The sequence below is a fragment of the Ricinus communis genome, chromosome 1 (genome assembly GCF_019578655.1).
Source record: "Ricinus communis isolate WT05 ecotype wild-type chromosome 1, ASM1957865v1, whole genome shotgun sequence".
NCBI lineage: Eukaryota > Viridiplantae > Streptophyta > Magnoliopsida > Malpighiales > Euphorbiaceae > Ricinus > Ricinus communis.
The window spans coordinates 2,711,255-2,731,072 of NC_063256.1; the positions used below are offsets into that span (position 1 = coordinate 2,711,255).

The 19,818-nt window shown below is 32.2% G+C and overlaps 1 protein-coding gene across 3 annotated transcripts; it reads left to right on the forward strand.

Annotated features, from left to right (window-relative positions):
- Nucleotides 1-9,373: 9,373 nt before the first annotated feature.
- On the forward strand, nucleotides 9,374-19,479 carry LOC8286739 (histone deacetylase 15). 3 transcript variants are annotated; one of them, XM_015728957.3, is made up of 18 exons: nucleotides 9,375-9,583; nucleotides 10,182-10,434; nucleotides 10,519-10,689; nucleotides 10,873-10,987; nucleotides 11,337-11,419; nucleotides 12,528-12,603; nucleotides 12,755-12,819; nucleotides 13,162-13,217; nucleotides 14,499-14,622; nucleotides 14,701-14,826; nucleotides 14,925-14,975; nucleotides 15,385-15,453; nucleotides 17,051-17,159; nucleotides 17,949-18,028; nucleotides 18,300-18,382; nucleotides 18,491-18,536; nucleotides 18,789-18,963; nucleotides 19,147-19,479. In XM_015728957.3, exons 2-18 carry the CDS (start codon nucleotides 10,204-10,206, stop codon nucleotides 19,263-19,265), a joined length of 1,779 nt encoding a protein of 592 aa, XP_015584443.1. In that variant the 5' UTR covers nucleotides 9,375-9,583; nucleotides 10,182-10,203; the 3' UTR covers nucleotides 19,266-19,479. The 3 variants fall into 3 exon arrangements, with proteins under 3 accessions (XP_048227803.1, XP_015584443.1, XP_015584442.1); XM_015728956.3 differs by having other exon boundaries at nucleotides 9,377-9,650; XM_048371846.1 differs by lacking the exon at nucleotides 19,147-19,479 and having other exon boundaries at nucleotides 9,374-9,650; nucleotides 18,300-18,378.
- The last annotated feature ends 339 nt before the right edge of the window (nucleotides 19,480-19,818 follow it).

The following is a 19,818-nucleotide window of genomic DNA, read 5'->3' on the forward strand; positions in this document are numbered from 1 at the left end:
AAAATTCTTTTGCTGTTCACAACCCCACACTTCTGCCTAAATTAGAAACGGAAAAGAAAGGTGGTGAAAGTTGGGAAGGAATAATTATAAAAATAATGTTTAAATTTATTAAGATTTGACTATCAAGTATTTAAATTTTTAAAAATTATAATTGAGTGTGAAGTCAGAAACTATTAATATTTAAGTGTATAAAATCTGGTAACCTATATAGATGAAATTGGATAGTTACAAAAATGATATGTGAACTTATTAAAATTTAATAATTAAGTATTTAAACTCTTAAAAGTTACAATTTAGTACGCGAATTTAGTAAATATTTATAATTAAATATATTATCAGGTTCAAAAATAATTACGGACTTGTAATATTAAAATACTATTATGAGCTTAAGTAGATTAAAAATAAATAATATAACGAGAAAATTTTTATGAGGTATTTATTCTTAATTGTTATACTTTTATCAATTTAAAAAAAAAATTCTATCCAATTTTGAGCCACACGTTGTTTTCTTTAATCCATTACTACAAATATCTAAAATAAAATTAGTTATTATTGAGGATGATAATTTTGATTTAATATTAATTATTAATACATTTTTTTTATGAAATGTACAGTATTTATTTATATATTTTTATTTATTTTTATTATTTACATTAAAGATTTTTTCTCTATATAAGTATTATATTTTATTATAAAAATATAATAGTTTGATTTGTCTACTTTAGATTTTTCTTTATATATATAATGATTGGTTTCACATACTTAAATATTAATTATTTTTAATTTAACATACTTAATTATTACTTTTAAAAGCTTAAACACTTGGTTATTAAATTTTAATAAATTTGTAAACTATTATGTAATTATTTGATATGGATAACTTGTAGCCTGTTATTGATATGTTATATACACTCTATCATAAATATTTACTAGGTTGATACACTAAATTGTAACTTTTAAAAGTTTAGACATTTAGTTATTGAATTTTAATAAGTTCAAATATTATTTTTGTGATTATCCCAAATTGGAAAAAGGTTTCCTTCGACGAGGTATTATTTTTTATTGAGCAGCATTCATAATGCCGATTGCTGTATAACTATTATTTTAATTAAATTTCTTTTAATGGAAACGCAACATATTATATCACATGTTTTTATGTGATTTTTCTTAAAGAAAGATACTATTAAAGGTGTAAAAAAGAAAGGTGAGAATATTTCAGTTTATTAAAATCCAATTATTTGAGCAGAATATTTTCTAATTTGTTTGATCAAATGTTTAATAAAGTTGGAGTTATAGGGTTTATGAAGGAGGACATAACTACCTTTTATATCTATTATATTTATATAATTCGTAAATAACCTAACTCTTAATTTAAAATCTTATTTCTATATGAAATTAGCTAAAGATGTCAATAAAAAAATAATTAAAAAGTAGGAGTATTCTTGAGTCACAACTAATTCTTGGTAGTATAAAACAACTAATAGTAATAAATAAAACACCATGTCAAGCAACGACTCCACTTCGATGTCGTTTGTCAACTTTCGAATGAAAAAAATATCTTTTATTAAATGATTATTTTATTTAGAAAAATTTAAATTGTTAAGTGAAATTTTAAGAATAATTTATTTCTTTTCATCACATCATAATATATGAATGCTTACTGAATTTTAAAACAATAAATAAATAAATAATGTAAGATATCTAGTTAAACCTTTTAAGCATATATGCTTCAATACTATAGTAAAATATCATTCCACTTAAGGACCTAAATGTTAAATAAAACTTAAAAAAATAGTATATATTCTTAACAACTTTTATCTTTTTGTGATAATTAATCTTTATACATTGACCATTACTTCAGTTTGTCCATAATCCAAAATATTACAGCCGCATGGATGGAAGGTAATTAAAAGAAAAACAAAGGAAATAAGAGAAATTGATTTTAATTGTGTTTGATTATTAACAAATTTTAAAAGAAGAAGAAAATAGAAAGGAAATAGTTTTTCTTCATTCTCCTGAGATTGACTGTACTTCAATTTAGAGAGTAATAAATTTCAACTTATGTAAAAAAGTTAAAATTTATTTCCGTTATTGTAATAAAAAATTTAAAATTCAATTAATTATCATTTCTTTCTTTTAATAATAATTTTATATAAACAAACACAAAAGGGTAAATTTTTCTTTTTTAACTCCCTTTCCTTTCCTTTAAAATACCTCTCCCTCCTTTCTCCTTTTTATGGCTATGCACAGTGTTAACAGTCTCTATTATTTTTCTTTTGCTTGCAGTTACAATTTGATTTTTGTTCTATTAGCTAACATCAATCAATCGGAAAAAAGAAACAACAATGATGAACAATAAATTAAAAGTATATGTATAGATATCCTTTAAATATCATCAAGTTAGAAACAACAGAATGTTAAAAGTAAAAGTATTTTGAAAAAGATCAGTAGGAAAATATAATAATAATATTAAAAAGAAGTGGGGTTCTAAAAATAGTTTATATCTTTTTGTGATAATCTATACATTGATCACTATGTACTTCACTTTTCTATAATCCAAAATCGAATAGCAGACTTTCTTCGGGAATTATTGCTTTGAGATCACATGTTTTTATTACTATTTAACTTCTTTCTATCAGTTATTATCAATTAATTTGAAGAAGAAAAAAAAAGAAGAAGTTAGTATTGAACAAGAAATTGAACGTATGTTTACAGATACATTTTGAATTTCATCAAATTCAGAAAGTTATATTTTTTGAAAGGATCAATGGAAAAAATATAACAATAGAGAAATAAACAAATATTTATATAAATTCAATCTACCATATCGTCCATAAAATTAAACTAATTGAACCGTGACATATAATTTTATTTATTACTATTAATTTCATGATTCAAATTCAACTAATAAAAATATAACAATTAATAAATAAAATTATATATCACGGTTCAATTGAATGTACTTAAAAATATCTCTATAACAATAATATAGAAAGGAATCAACATTGATTTTAACTAATATTAAAGTAAGAACTTTTATAAACTTAAGTTTCAAAAGTCATTTTAATACAATTTTTTAAGAAGAAGAATAATAAGTTGTCATGATCAATGATGTAGAGTAAAATAAAAATGCAATAAGTCATATCTGTTTCTTATTAATTAAATTTATATGTTGTGTAACTAGATATGGATAGAAAATGTTAGTGTTTTTAAATTTTTTTTAGCTTAACCAATGTCTCGAGTTCGAATTTTGAATATGCATCTTTATTAAAATTCTTGAGGGAGTATTTTACTATCCATAAGAGTACTTCTCGACATATATATATATATATGAAAAGTTAATATTTTTTTTCTAAAGCATGTGTTGTTTACCGCATCTTATCCCCAACCCGACCCCTTTGTTTGGTACAATGAAATGGTTTAAGAAAGGGCTAATTCTCTGGACTAAATAAGGAATTTCGGAGAGATATAGGTAATTATGATGTATTTTGTTGTTAAATTTGCGAATAAAAAAATTATGAAGAAAGAAAAAGAAGGATATTGCTGGTATGATCTTTCTACACCTAGGCAATCTGAATCGAAATCTAGTAGAATCTATTCAAAAGCCTTTGAGAGTCGCTCCAAAAACTTACCTGGCTTTTTTGACCAACTTAAAACTGTTAAAAAAACTGGTCATTTTGCCAGTGTCACTCCCTTAGTGAGGAAATAAGGGATTAGGAAGTGGACCATCAGAAAAGTAGCCAGAGATCAGAGAAAAAGAAAAAGGGGGAAGGGATTGATGCAGATTTGTTTGGTTTCTAATACATTCCATCCTTTCTGAGTATTGCCTACCAGTAATTTGGAACTTTTGGGGACCCAAAGTGCAGTGCCTGGTGAATGGTGATGATAAAATAGGGACATTATACATATGACCTTGATGAACCACATTTGTTTCTTTTGAGTGGGCCCCTTTGGACTGCAACAACCCCTCTTCTCTCCTCTATAAGAAGAGCCAACTTTCCATGTTCTTTTCAATCAACCCTTCATTGCTGCAAGGTTGTAAAAAGATCGCCTCTCACCCTTCAAATCCTGCAAGTGATCCAATTCTTTCGACGACTAGAAGAACAGAAGAGAGCATTAAGTCATTCTTTTATAACATTTGAGAGTAAGATAGAGAGAGACAGAAAAGAGAAGAATTTCTTTTGAAAAAAAAGAAGAAAAGGACATAATAATTGAAGGGAAGATGAAGATGAAGAATTCTACAGTTGGAGATTCTAAAAAAGGGTTGTCATGTAATAAAGGATTCAGCGGGTTACTTAGACAGGGAAGAGGCAGGCTGTATCTTATAAGAAGATGCGTTGTTATGCTTCTCTGCTGGACTGATTAATAGTTGGGAGGATGATGATGTATATACAGTACATAGGGTATATCTCTGTTAGAAGTTCAAGTGTTTCTTTTTTTTTTTTTCTCCTTTTTGGCTTTTGCTTTTGTCTCCCTTTTCTTTGGAATCGATGCTGATAAGCTAGCTCCTCGTTTTTTGATTCCTGAAGACTATGAGGGATTGGTTCAACTCCTCTATAACATGACTAGTTATGCGAGCCAGCTTAATCCTATAATCCAATTCCTATAAGATCAAAGTGTCCCAGGTTTGGGGGTAAAGCAGACCATTATTTTGTCTTGTTTTGTAATTATAGTAACAGGAAGAGTTCTTCAGTTGAATCAGCAGAAATTGGAATCTTCAGATGCTTTATAAGAACTTTCCTTAGTAGGGTTCATGAATCAAAATATTCACACACACACAGTAAGTTTGTATAAAGGGTTAAAGTTTTCAAAGGTATTTTTGGTGGATGTATGTCTTCCTTGTTGCACATGAGGAAATTCTAGGGAGCTGCATATCTTTGATCTTGATTTTTACCATATCTGGGAGAATTCTTCTACAATTTTTTAATGAAGCATAGTGAAATATGAGTAGTTACTTTCTTATAGAAGTAATGGACGAAAAGACAAACTCAAAACTTTTTCTAATTCTATGAGAAAGAGAACATAACTTTCACTGAATTTTAATAATAAAACCAATCAAATACTATATATGAAAGTAGCTTCCATGAAAACATATTTTTATCTAGTTTTTAGAATTGACAAAGATAACTTTAACTCACCTTTTAAATTTAAAATTTTAGATTAAGTAAAAATTACAACATTGCCTTTTAAAATTTAAATAGTATATTATTCAAAATTTCTGAATAATATCATCTCTATTTTTTAAAATCTTGAACTGTTAACTATTTACTTATGTGTAATTCAAAATGAAAACTAAGATTAGTATGTACTTGAATTGATCTCATTCTCAGTCCACTTTCACTTAATTATTTTTCAAAATTAACATATGCATTAAATTTACATGTATTTTGTATAGCTAATACAATTAGTAGAATCTTATTTAATATTTATAATTTTCTTAGTTTAATAATTAGATATTGCTATAGGTCTTATATCTTTATGGATTAATTAATCCCAGTTAAAATGTTTTAATAAAAACAACTCTATAGGTAGGATTAGATGGTGCTCTAGTCCCTTATTACCTCCAATATTTCAAATATTATACCTACTTTTTCTTATTCATCAAATCGTAGGCCATGATATATGGAGAGTATCTAAGAAAATCTTAATTTGTTTTCCTTCTCAAGCTAGATTTAAGGATTAAAATAAAAAATAAAGAAAGTTAAACAGTTGGACGTATTCATGCAGAATAATTTCTTGTGATGCACTGAAATCGTTAAAGAAAACATAATTTCTGATATGGGTATGAATTATATCAAACCGAAAAAGATATTTTTCTTTTTATTAGTTTGTAAAATCTTGTGTGCCCTCATGATATAATTAATTAGTGAAAAACCATTACTAGATGTGAAGATAACATAAGATTTTGCTGTAGTAGAAGCTGTTTAGCAGAGAATTATTGTGTAGTGTTCAAAAATGGCAAGAAATCCAGAATGCATGGCCAATTGCGTATATATATTAGCTGGAGTGAAGCCATGGTTGGTGCATATTAGAAACACATACACATGTATTACTTGCAGATTTGTCTGGTTACAGGCAATCTGCCTTTGTTCGGTGTTCTATTCATCATGCCTTCAAATTGCAATAATAACTGAAGTTGCTGGCACCAAAAAAGGTGAAATCATATAATTGTTTCTTCTCATTATCTCATATATCATTTTCATACTTGAAAAGATATACATGGATGGGAGCACTCTACCTTCTCATCATATCACCTCACCTCACCTCATCCATCCATTTATATCTTTATATACTAATACAGCTAATCAGTATATGTTCTTTGAATATGTGAGAAGCTTCCAAGTTTGAAGTTTTATCGGTATAATTATTGATGGTTCAGGATCTCAATTAGCCCAAAGAAACCCTTTGTGCATTATGTGGGTCAAATTACAGTTGACATGGATAAAAGTATATATAAATGTGTACCTTTTAATCTCTTCCCGTAACCCTTCAACTTATGAAAGCCAGTTTTTATTAGGGGCATTTTTGTTTGTCCAAATGTGTGTACTTTTGCTTGACTTATGTATACATAGAAGATAGAAAGGCAAAACGGAAAAACCCAACAGAATGTGATTGACCATCACCACCCCACGTGCTAATCTAATCCCAAACCCTACTTTACTTGTCTGATTCTTCTTTCAATCACGTTATGGTCCCATTCTGATTCCACTTTCCCTACGTCTCATCTTAATTAGTGAGGTTCGATGCTGTTGGCGCTCAATATATTGTGCTTTGGGTCTCTTCATATATTATGTCATTTCAGACTTTAAGACTTCTCTTTTCTTTTTCTTCTTCTACCAGATAATTCGTTTCATTATTAGGAATCAAGACTATAAATACTAATACTAGACAATAAAAGCAAATAGCTTACAAAATAGTCATATAAACTGAACACAGAGCAAATCCAATTAAATTCTTTTTTTTTTCCTCCACTAAAATATGAATTGAGTTAAACCCATTTGAGAAATTCAATCTTGAAGAATGAATTGTATGTTAGATCCCAAAAGAAAAATATTGAAAGAAGTCAAAACACCTGGGTTGATTTTTATATGTCAGTTGTTAGCATCAGATAAAGCGAATAATTTTTGATATGGACTATTATAAATTTCATAGTACGATAAAAAGACATTGATGATGTTAATATGATGTATAATTTTTCACAGTTTTCTAATTCATCACAAAAACTTACACTCAAGTCCAACAGTTTTATTGAATTTAATAAAAATAAAATAAAGTTATAATCTACTAATTAAAGTATAGAATTTGTAAATGAAAAAGAAAGAAAGAAAGACAAACAATGATGCGGCTAAAGTGTATTTTGTTGCTCCTTTTCTTGATTTTACTTGCACGTTTGTGAGGAGAGCTTTTTGCCTGTGTTTCTACGTTTGTTGGAGATGCACTTTGTTCACTAGTTATAATTCTCTTTAAGAACGACAAGCAGTGTTCAACGACAAGATATCACTAATTATGACTGTTTGGATACCTTGAATCTGGTTCAAATCCTGTCATGTGAAAAATACTGTTTTTCCTTTTTAGAAAGAAAGGAAAATTAAAAGTCTAATGTTTTTTACTCGCAATAAATATATAAATCGAATTTGAAGAGGGGACAGCTGCCTGATTCTTTCCCGCATTGACGCCGCCTGACCTGAGCTGCAATTCCGGTATCCTTCTGGTACCTTCTCAAACTTAATGAATTTTAACATTTTAAGCTTTTAATCTTTTTTTTTTCCTTTTAATTTCATATTCATATTCTCTTAATTAATATACACACCGAATAAAATAGATTTTAAGAGTATTCATAGAATATAAAAAGGTTAAAATATGAAAATGGGGAATTTTATGAAGACTTAATTCAAACTTGGGTCTTTAGAATATTTCCCTTTGAAGGTTTTGAGTTACTGACAAGTTTTATAAAATCTTTATTGGCTATTTTGCGGTGCACCAAAATAATAAATTCATGCACTTAATTTTAGGTCATTTTTAACCTTTTTAACTTAGATTGATTAGGTAGTTTTGGTCAAATATTATTAACTAACTTTGTTTTTTTAATTATTATTAGGCAATAATTACCATTTGCTCGTTATATTTTCTAATATGATACTATTTATCTTTTGACATTTAATATTTTATATATATATATATATATATATATATATATATAAAATTATATACTAAAATCCTCTAATATAATTTTTTAATAAATGATTATTTGCGAACTTTAATAGTTTATTGATCAAACAACTAAATATAAGATTAATTCTCATGACTCAAAAATCAATCTCTATACAATAGTAATATGATTGATTTATATTCTTATAAACATATAAAAGTTATAATTATTACTTAATATGGTTTGGGATATCTCAATTAATCAACTTAGCTTATCCAAGTTTGTGATTAAAACGACCATTAAATAAAAAAATATCAGAAATATTTATTTTACTAAATTTATAGTTTTTTATTTTTATTTTATTAAAATACTAAAAGTACAATTTTTAATATTTTTTTATGTTTCAAACCATTAAATAATAACTGAAAAATAAATAAAAAAATAATCACACTGTAAATTTAAGAAATTAAAAAAAAAATATTTCTTAAAAAATATGATACAGTAAAAATAATTACTTTTTAATTTTAAGAAATTCCCATCACTAAATTATGAATCAAAAATCCCAAGCGCCTCTTATTCTTATCCATTTCCTCGGCTCGTGTGGGAGCGTGGGCTCAGGTTCCTTTCACACAGCTTATTCAGGAGTTATCCCACTGACTTTATACGGAAACCAATTTAATTTGCTCGTTGGATCAGCGTATTTTCACTGACCGTAACCACTTTGATGCAGCCAGCACCCTCAACTTTCTTTCTTTGTCACGTCACTCTTTAAAACACCCTTAAAGTTTGCTTTAATGTACACTTTGCAACACATACCGGATTTTCATAACGCCTAATTCTATTAAACAAGCAAATAGGCCTAATTTAACAAATATGTTTAAGTAGCAAAAGAGCACAACAACTTGACAAACAAAATATATTGTGCATATAAAATCACACCTTCTTCAGCTTTTAATTATTTTATTTTCTAAAAGAGGTGTTATTTTCTTCATCCATGGGTTTTTTTAGCGTCTCATTTAGAAAAAAATATAAAATTTAGTGTTTCCAGTAGAATGTGAAAGTGAAGAACATAATGCACATATATTTCCTTTCCCTAACAGGCAATATGGGTGAGGGGACTAAAAAGTGCTATTTAAGAAAAAAAGGATAAAATTGCATATTGTGAAAAACCTCAAGGGCTTTTTGTGATTATCCTTCTTTCAAAGAAAAAGAAAAGGACCCTTTTTCTTTGACCGATCCGACCCGAGTCAGTTCGACCGGCCCCGCTGTCGAAGGAACAGAGGTTACTACTACAGCGATTGAAAACGCAAAACGGAAAAAAAGATTTTCCAGGAGACTTTGTTACTATTCTGACACGAACAGTCTCCGCGGTTTCCAGTGTGCTACTATTGCTACTGTAAACAACAGCAGCAACAACAAAAACACAAAATTTAGGTTAGTAGCTCAGTATAAGAACAGCGCTCGAGATCTTCTTTCATTCTTGATCTCTAACACTGTTCAGTTACTTTATTATTCCGTCAGTTTTTCTTTTCCTTTTATATTGGTTTTCTAATTCTGTAGTCTCAATCCTGAGACCTTGTTTTAGTTTCCTAGGTTGGGAGTTATTAGGGTTTAATGTGAACTATCTTAGGGTTTGACTAGCTTGTTTGTTTTCACATCCTAGGATTTTGCTTTAACGTTTCAAATTGTTTATTGAAAATGAGAAAAATAAAAAGCTTTGGTTCTAATATCAATGGCATGCAATGCATGTACTAGTTTTAGTGCATATATAGCGTTGACTGGGAATTTAATGCGGTCTAGAAAGAGAATTTAATGAAATAAATACAGGATTATTCAACCCTCATCTTTACATTATTGGAGCAATATGGTATTTGAGAGTTGTAGTGGTACTTATATCATTATCATTTACCATTGTTGATGTTCATTTTTCAGTATAATTGCAGTATATTTGAGAGTTTAGTTGTACTCTTAGCATTATCATTTTGCATAATTGGCTCTATCATCATGTTTTAATGGATAATGTTTGTGCTAGAAATTCTTTATGCAAAGCCATCATGGTTTTGGGAACACTTCAGACAAGCCGTGTGATGAATAAAGAGTCAGAGAAGAGTTGTCACAAACGAAACCATGGAGCTTCATGTAATGGCAGTAATGGAAAGCATGAAGACTTGGGTACGAATGGAACCAGTGGTAGTTGTAGCTATGACGAAAGTGCCGGTGAAGAAGATACTCTAACGATGCATGCTGATGCGGATGGGGATACACCATCTGATGTTGATGTATCTGTAAGTAGAACAATGCTCCTTATGTTGATGTCTTAACACTTTCAAGAATGTGATTGCCTGGGACATTGACTTATTTAATTGCAGAGAAAGAAAAAGCAGAGAGAAATGACTTTTCAAGGGATGTACAACGTGTTTGATTTTGATGATGATGAAGATGACAGTGACTGGGAGCCTGTACAAAAGCGTCTAGAGATCGTGAAGTGGTTTTGTACCAACTGCACAATGGTTAATCTTGATGATGTTGTTCATTGCGATGTATGTTTAATGTTGTTTTTCCTTATTAAATATTAGCTTCAATAGCCTGGCATTTTTATATTTATTGTTGGTGGGTGCATTATGCATGCCTTGCATCCAAGTCCATATTAAGCAACACAGTGCATCCGAATATGAATGTCGCATAATGTATCTGAATGATTTGGTGTGATCTCTTCTATGCAGATATGTGGTGAACATAAAGAATCTGGTATCCTGAAGTATGGGTTTTTTGCATCTCCTATTTTAGAAGATACAGGTCTTATAGAGATTGAGACAGAAACAAAGGGGAGAGACAAAGGTCATTATTGTGATTGTGTCATTTGTATGGAGAATTTTTCCATAGTAATTGTTTGCTTGAGGAACAATTTACTGGCTGAATGTTACTAAAAATGACAACTTTTCTCTAATTTTGGTTTAATCGAAAGGTTATACTGTTATGTGACACCTAAATGTTATTGAATACATGTGGGCGTAGTAATAATTACTCGGCTTAAAGTTGCAAAGTTTGTTTGACATAAAATATCGACACTGAATTATATGAAAGGAACTAATATTTCTTTTAAGTTAATGACATTATGATAGCCTGTTTTGGCTGAGATTATTTGTATAATTCTAGTGGAACCATAACTTTTCCCTTTGGTTTGTAGATGGGTGCTCACAACAATCGTCTTCATCCTCGAATGGGTGTACAGCGATTGGTTTTGATGAAAGAATGCTGCTACATTCAGAAGTAGGGTGCTTTTCTCTACTTATTTACTTCAAAGCCTATGTTCAGGCCTGCTGTTGGATGCTAATTTTTTTTTTCCTGGTTTTTGTTTTCCATCCCCCTTGTGGCATCCCTACTCTGATTCTTTCAATGATATATCGTCCTTTTTGCAATGTTCAAATCTCTTAAGATCTTTCTCATGTAATTTATTACCTTTACATATTTGATAATGTTATCATTTCTGTAATTCCATCATTACTCACTCCTTGCCTATTTCTGGTCCACCTTGCGTCGTGTACGCCTATAGTTATTAACAATTTTGGCCTTTCAAGGGATCTATGAATGCACTTTTCATTTGTCTTTGGTCTGGGTTATAAAGAAGAATAAAGATACTCTTCAAATATTAAGGTCATTTACTTATACTTGGGTAAATGACAACACAATTATGGATATCTTCTTAAGAAGTTGGAAAACAGAGTGTGACATATCGACTATTAAAATGAACTTGGAAATTGATTGAGACTGATATTTTGTACATGAATATAACATCAAAACCCATTGCATTTTGGTTACAAATCTCTGGAGTCCTGCGATATTTCCACCGATCCTTCAAGTTTCAACTTTTTATGTGTTTCTGCCTGCTTGTTTGCTGATTATTGAGAATGCATGTGTGATTCGATTCACTGTCATGTATGGACAAAGTGTTTATTGGGATTTATTTGCCTTATAATGTAAACTTTGGATCTGTGCACTACTGGACTCAGGTTATTGCAAGCAATAGGCTAAAAGTTGAAGAGAATAATGATAGAATGTAATACAATGAATTGAAATAAAGGAGGTGTTTCTGATTGGATTGGTGTCCTTTCCATCAGGAGTGAGAGTCTGCTGTCTGCATTTATCAGCAAAAATTTCACCAAAATTTGTTTGGCATAAAAAGTTTAAAAATATCTGATGGTTTGGATGTAGCTTGTGCTCAATTCTGAATGTGATTATGCTGCAGTGTGATGTTTGTGTTTTCTTCTCTGTAGTATATACCTGATGGCTATTTTGTTCTGGAAATCATTAGGGGTTTTTCTGTTAGCTGTTCATGCAATTTATTTCTTTTCTTTTGGTGATTACTGTGTTAAAGTAGGTTGAAATGAAGTCACATCCTCATCCAGAAAGACCTGATCGCCTTCGAGCTATAGCTGCTAGCCTTGCTACTGCTGGTATTATACCCTTTCCCCCCTCCTGTAGAGTTTCTTTTCCCTGAATTCTTTTAGGGCATCATTTTGCATCAAAAATTGCCAAGTCATTTGATGTATTATTTAATGTCTTCTCTTCCTGTACAATCTATCAGCATCTTGTTAATTTGTGCAGGTATATTTCCTGGAAGATGCTATCCAATTTCTGCAAGAGAAATTACCCAACAAGAACTTCAGATGGTGAGTGATAATGTTATCTTGGGGTCATATTTGAGACCTGTTGTAATTATATGCTGATGATGTCTCAATGAATCATCTAATAGGCCTGTTGTCCAAGTTTATAAGGAAAAATTGATGGCAATGGGGCATGGATTGTACAATGCCCAAATGATACATTTGAACTGACTGTTTCTGAGTACTTTCTTGATACTCTTTTGTGTCTTCCTCTGGTGGTGTTAACATGCAATAATGAGCAGCTGTTTGATCCACCATTTTGTCCTCATCTCTCATTAAGAAAGTTATTTTTGAGGTTATAAATTAAAAACAATAATGTCTTTGATAATCTTATTTTGAAATGTTTAGGTGCATTCCTTGGAGCATATTCAAGCTGTAGAATTTACAAGCCATATCTTCTCTAGGTATGTCAATGATTTCTTTTATCTCTGTGTGTGTTTGTCCACTGGATTGTGCTCATTTTTCATATCTTCTGCATTCATGAATAATATGAAATACAAGAAAAGATAGGAGGGATGCAGCTAGGAGTAGAAATCATGAGTCCAAGCCTAGCTGAGTAATGGACTGCTTTGTGTTGGCTTGAAGTGATGGTTTACATTCCTCAAGCTTGGCTTGGACTTGAGACGCGCTCGCTCACTTGAGCTCAAACTGAAGCGTAAGAGATGCTTGATTTGTTCTGAAGCTCAGTCACAATTTATCAAAGCAACTACCATCCACGTTGTCATTTTTTGTCTGACACCTTATTCTGAAATATTTGGCGAAAGTCCAAACTGCAATTTATTTTGTGTGGAGAGGACTACATCATGCTCATGCATCAAGTCATTCTGATTCATATCCATAGGCTTCGCTAATCTTTTGCATGATCTGACTTGTAAATAATTTCATAAAACGTTCTTGGACCTATAATATGGACAAAGTTGGATGTTTTTTCCCCATAGTTCATGAGTTAATCAAGTAAAGATTAGACCTTCTCAAACATGGAAATTCAATGGTCGTCTTGGCTTGTGTACTTAATAAATGAGCTCAGACTAGCAGCTAGTGGCATTAAGATTAATTGCAATCTTGGAGCATATTGTATATGGCAGACTGAGTTAGCAGTGTAAATGCCAAATTAGGTTATACAAGGGCGTTGGCATTTGTGCAATCTATAGCTTGAGACTTTTGAAGTCTGTGGTTCTCTTGGTACATGAATCTAGTGTGTAATGCTCTAACGAAGAGGCTGGTGAGTGGTGAGAGGAACTGTATTACATCTGATGTAGTTTTGGTCTTTGATATGCCTTATTTGGATTAAAAGCTGCTTTTGAAGTAGTAAAAATGCCATTTTCTTGAACATTGATGCTTTCCCAGGATATTACATTTTTGGTTGCAGACATCACCTCTTTCTGCACAGGCTTGTTTTGTTTGAGTTCATGGACTATATCTTATTTTTGCTCTATTTTGCTTCCTTTTCTACCTCCCTCGCCCATCTCTGGGGTGCTCCCCTTCCTAATCTTTTCTACTCTATATGTTATCCTTGAAATAGTGAGTAGAGAATGTCTCGTTTTATAATTTATTCTTGCTCTATTTCTCTCTCCTCAGTCGCCACCTTGATAATATTGGTTTAAAGTCTACATGCAGGATACAACTTGCACATATTTCTATGGATTTGATCACATTATGGTTGATTGGTCATTTTTTATGGGCAGTTACTTCACTCCCGATACATATGCTAATGAGCATTCAGCTCATGCTGCTAGGCTAGCAGCAGGTTTGTGTGCTGATATTGCTTCAGCGATTGTTTCTGCCCGTGTCAAAAATGGGTTTGCTCTGGTATGCAGGTTTCAATGTCATGTCATTTATTATGTCTTATCAAGGTAGTGGAGGAAACTGTACCTATTCTTGAATCAGGTCCGGCCTCCTGGTCATCATGCTGGCATAAGGCAAGCCATGGGATTTTGTCTCCACAATAATGCTGCTGTTGCTGCATTAGCTGCTCAGGTTGCAGGTGCAAAGAAGGTTCTGATAGTCGACTGGGTAATGTCCTCTTAACTACTTTGATGTTTTTTCTGCTGATCATGCCTTGTCTCTTGCTTTGATAGGTAAACTGATTTTTTTTTTTTTCTTTATATTAGGATGTGCATCATGGAAATGGCACACAAGAAATATTTGAGCAGAACAAATCGGTGAGCTTCATAATGACAAATTTTGATGTGCATCAGTTATTGAAACTAATAATAAATACTTATTCCTGGTAATAATGGTTTTTTGGAGGTGGTGAAATGGTCTTATCCTTTCTCATTTCTGTGGCAGAACTGCAGAAGAATAAGCCAATTCTAGTGTCATGCCTTTGGTAATTTTTAATAATTTTCCCATGGAGTCCCATGATGAAGAGCTTCTCAATATTCAGCTAGAAATATATTTCATAATACAGATTATCGTATGATTTGAAATATAATGTTAAGCATTCTAAATATGCACTGAACCCAATCTTCCTTCTTTGTTCATAACAGGTTTTCTATTGGTAGGCTTCCATATATTTTTGTGTTGAGTTTAAGTTTCTTTGTTGATCTGTTGGATATATATATCCTATAGGTATTGTACATATCCTTGCATAGACACGAGGGAGGAAAATTTTATCCTGGCACTGGAGCAGCTGACGAGGTATTTAACCAATTGCACATTTTATTTTATCCTACTTTTGTGTGGATTAGTTCTTCTCTTAGATGTGGAACTTGATTAAAACTTTTGCATGTTCTCTTGATATCTTGTCCAGGATTATTCTTTGCTGCATTTCTGTGCCACCTTAAATTTTTTGATGAGCATGACTATTCTTTTAAAGATACTGAGTTCATGGAAATATCTAACAATACCCATTGATATTTTAATTGATCATAATAGTAGTTATCATTGGTGTTTTCTATTTTTGGCTGTAGCTAGATGTTTAATTGTTTATACTACTGTGTTTTGCAATTTGAGACAATTTTCTTACTGTTTCTTAAAATACAGAGTTGATACTGCTTAGTCAAACTGAAAAATGACATTGAGTGACCAACATTAAACATAATAGGACCAATAAAAAGACTTATGTTTTTTTATCGTATTCCCCTCTTAAGATCCACACTGGCTCCTCCCTGTCCCCTTTCCTCCACGAGGCAAACCTGCTTTCTCCTGTTTAATTGGTAGAGGTAAAATTTTATTACCATCATTACTATGACTTAAGGGATATGGATACAGTTAACGAACTGAGCCTTCTCCCAAGGGAATCACTATTGCTGCCTAATGAACATGCATAAATCATTGGTTGATGACGTGAGTTTAGCAAGTGGCCTGAGAGTTAAGAAGGATGCAATATATCTAAGATGGAGGTGAGTGATGCATGAGTTCTGACATTGTCTAAGATGTAGAGTTGCCAGTTGCTATCTTTTTCAAGGCTATCATCAAATATATGTGTTCGATAAACTGAGCCTCCTCCTCTTGAGGAAATTGTGGTTGTTCTTGGCATTTTATTCTTCACAAGATGAGTCTAGTGAACAGCCCGAGCTTTCAGAAGGATGCTATATGTCTAAGATGCAGAGTGATGACATGAGATCCGACATTGTTGATACTCTTTCTCACCAGCAGTCTCGACTTTTCCGCTAAGATCATCCCAGTAGTTTATATTGGAGTTATAGCCGTTTTATTCCTACTTGCTTAAGTAGTGACTCCTACCATTGCTAAAGCTTTCTCTTTAAGGCTGCCAGTAATAAACTGGAGGAGGGTGGGGATGCTTTTTTCCTCTCTTTCTTTTTGTGCTTCCAACCGGGGATCATAGATAAAAAATGGGCTGTTTGACAAAAGGTATAGTGCTAGTCCTCTTACAGATAGGCAGGACAAGGAGACACACCCAAGTTGATTTTTGGAGCATATGAGCTGTCGCCTGATATTGACCTATGCCTGAAAGGTTCTTGCTATATATATTGTGCATATTGTGTGTTTTGAGTTCATGCTTTTGCTCATGCATGGGTAATAGATTTACAATTCAACTTTAAAGGTTCCTTAACTGTTTAATCTACATTCATACATGTATTTTTGCATGTTGATACTTCAATGGTTTTTTGGACCTGTTGGCTTCTTTTTGTTATGTTGGTTTTACATCCCAAGTGAATTGTTGAAGCATTTCAGAGGAGCTACATATAGATGATGTTTTGCATCACATTTAAATTGTGGCGTAGACTGAAATGAATATGTGGAATCATATTTAGAATTATTCTTTTTGCAGGTTGGTAGCAAGGGTGCAGAAGGGTATTGCGTAAATGTTCCATGGGGTCGTGGAGGAGTTGGTGACAGTGATTACATTTTTGCATTCCAGCATGTTGTGCTACCGATAGGTTAATATCTGATGCTGTTATGTTATGCATCTGTTCTGATTACAGCAAGGGGTGGTTGTATGTGGTATGATTATTGGTATTGTGGCATAAAAGTTCAAGCTAACTCTTAAGTAGTCAGGCTTTCATCTGATTATTTTAAAACAAGAATGTTGAAGAAGTCCATGTGTCAATGTGGTAACCAACTGATCGTGATCATAGTTTATCGGTGGTTTTTCAAAGACATTGTATTTAAAAATCTCTTACCATAAATACTTGTGTCAGTTTTTTCTTCTGTTATTCCTTTTTCTGTTTCTTGGTAAATCTATGTAAATGTTATTGTTCAATTCCCTGATGTTAAACTGCGATGGTCTTTTCAGCCCTGCGATTTTGCTCTCTGGTTAATGCCAATGGTCTGAATCCCCAGGATTCCAAGTGCTGGTGCTATGGGATTAGGACAATGTGACTGGAGTGGAAAAGAGACATTAGACAGTATAAATTTGTCATAAACTGTGTACTTCTTTTGTATATCAATATTTAAAGTTTGTGGAGTTGGTCTGTGGTAGTTGAGGTAGGTTGTAGGATGTCATAGTGATTTTAAGCGTATTTGTTCTTGATGGTACCATATTAGCTTTAACCAAGGGTTCATGTATTTGTTGTGGTATAATGCATTTTTATGCCCTCAGTGTGCTCCATGGGTAGGGGCTTTTTGCTGCGAATTTAGTCTTGGGTTTGGTTTGCAGTCAGTTTGGTTCTTAAAGCAAGTGTAATATTAATTGACTGTTTAATGGTGCTTGAATAATAATGATGCAGCTGCTGAGTTTGCTCCTGATTTTACTATCATATCAGCTGGATTTGATGCAGCAAGAGGTGATCCTCTGGGATGCTGTGATGTAAGGACTTTGCTTTTTGACTAACTGATTTGTTTCATTTCTTAATAGCTTATCATTTATGTAGTCATTGCTATTGCTGTGGTATTTGATTATTTCGCTGGTGTTCTCTTTTAAAATATCCTATGACTCAATACCGTTTAACTTGAGCAGCTTTTGCAGCAATCCTGATAGGACAGTCGACTTTTATGCCACTTCTATTTTCGAAAGTTTTCATTCCATTTTATGCTCTTATATCTTTTGTTATGTTTACATCTTAGCAATGCTGTTGCAGGTAACACCTGCTGGTTATGCACAGATGACAGATATGTTGTATAATCTGTGTGGTGGAAAGTTGCTTGTTATTCTTGAGGGCGGGTTTGATTACTTTTCTTCCTTTTTGTTTTGGCCCCTATATTCTTCAGGTTAATTTACCTATTTTCTTGTTGGTCAAGTCCTCATTGATATTAAACTTGTTTGCTGCAGCTACAATTTACGTTCAATTTCATCTTCTGCTACTGCGGTGATTAAGGTAAATGTTAAAAGTTTTGATATGCTCAAAATCATTAGAGTTAACATCCTGTAGAGCAGCGGTAAACGCTCTGCAGTTCTGCTCCTCTTTTCTCAGTTTGAAACATATAGGAATTAGAAAATTGGAACTGTCTTGGCTTGATGGATGTTTTGAGAAAATTTGACTTTTACTGTATCAAATTTGCAATGAATACAAGTATTCTCATAGACTCTTGCTGCCTATTTCTTCTTGGCTTGGCTTTTGTCAACATAGGTATTGCTGGGTGAAGAAGGTACTACATGTGAATTGGGCAACATTGTCCCTTCCAAAGCTGGCCTGCAAACTGTTCTGGAAGTCCTGAAGATTCAAATGAACTTTTGGCCATCTCTAGGGTCTATCTTTGAAAAATTGCAGTTGCAGTGGGTACCATCCTGTTTGCAGAGTAAAAGTAGGTTTGCTGTCTTTTTGCGAAGTTCATTGTTTAGTTACATGGTGATGGTTGAAACTTCTGCATGTCTTACTCAATCCCATCCTTTGAGCGCTTTTCAAATGTAACCGAAGAAATGAAATTGATCTGCAGTTCAGAAAAATTGATTATGTCTCTAATCAACCATTGTTTATTTACTGGCAGAAGAACAGGTTAAAAAGAGACGCAGGATTGATGCGCCAGTGTGGTGGAAATGGGGAAGAAAGAGTTTATTGTATCATTTTCTTAGTAGGCATCATCATGAAAGACGAAAGGGACACTGATTGAATCAATCTTCTATTCATCCATCCTTATCTTGGCAATTTTTGTATATCAGGATTTCCAATGTAACTCGTTTAGGGCGACTGCTGTCTCACTTGTACTTGTGGTTTTTATGTCACGTAGGTCTGAGAACCAACAGTTTCTTCTGTCAGCTTTTCCTTGATCACTTAGAATTTGCACAGTATTTTTTAAACAATGCCTTCATTTTCTCTTAAACTTTTTTTTTTACGAGACTGAAATATTGTGAAGGCAGTGGTTGCATGTCAGATCGACGAAAGCACCAAATTGCAATTACTTAATGCAAGTGCCAAGACCGTCGTATCTACTGCATAATGTTGCTGTCCCTGATTGCAACTGTGCTTGAAATAACTAGGTCATTTATACAGGCGATGGATGGTAAATGCCCATGAGAGCTGTAAATGTTTACACTCCGATTGGTAGGTTCTGCGAAAGATAGGATATTTTCACATGATAGTTAATATTTAGTAAATCGTTAAAAATATGAGTTCTCAATTTGTAACTGAAAAGTTTCTAAGAGTTTAAAGGAACAGCAGA

Excerpts from the sequence above, each read along its gene's own strand:
- LOC8286739 (XM_015728957.3), top strand. The coding sequence starts at position 10,204 with ATGGTTTTGGGAACACTTCAGACAAGCCGTGTGATGAATAAAGAGTCA. Across the intron at positions 13,218-14,498 it reads ACAAGCCATATCTTCTCTAG|TTACTTCACTCCCGATACAT; the intron begins GTATGTCAATGA and ends TTTTATGGGCAG. Across the intron at positions 18,537-18,788 it reads CTGCTACTGCGGTGATTAAG|GTATTGCTGGGTGAAGAAGG; the intron begins GTAAATGTTAAA and ends TTGTCAACATAG.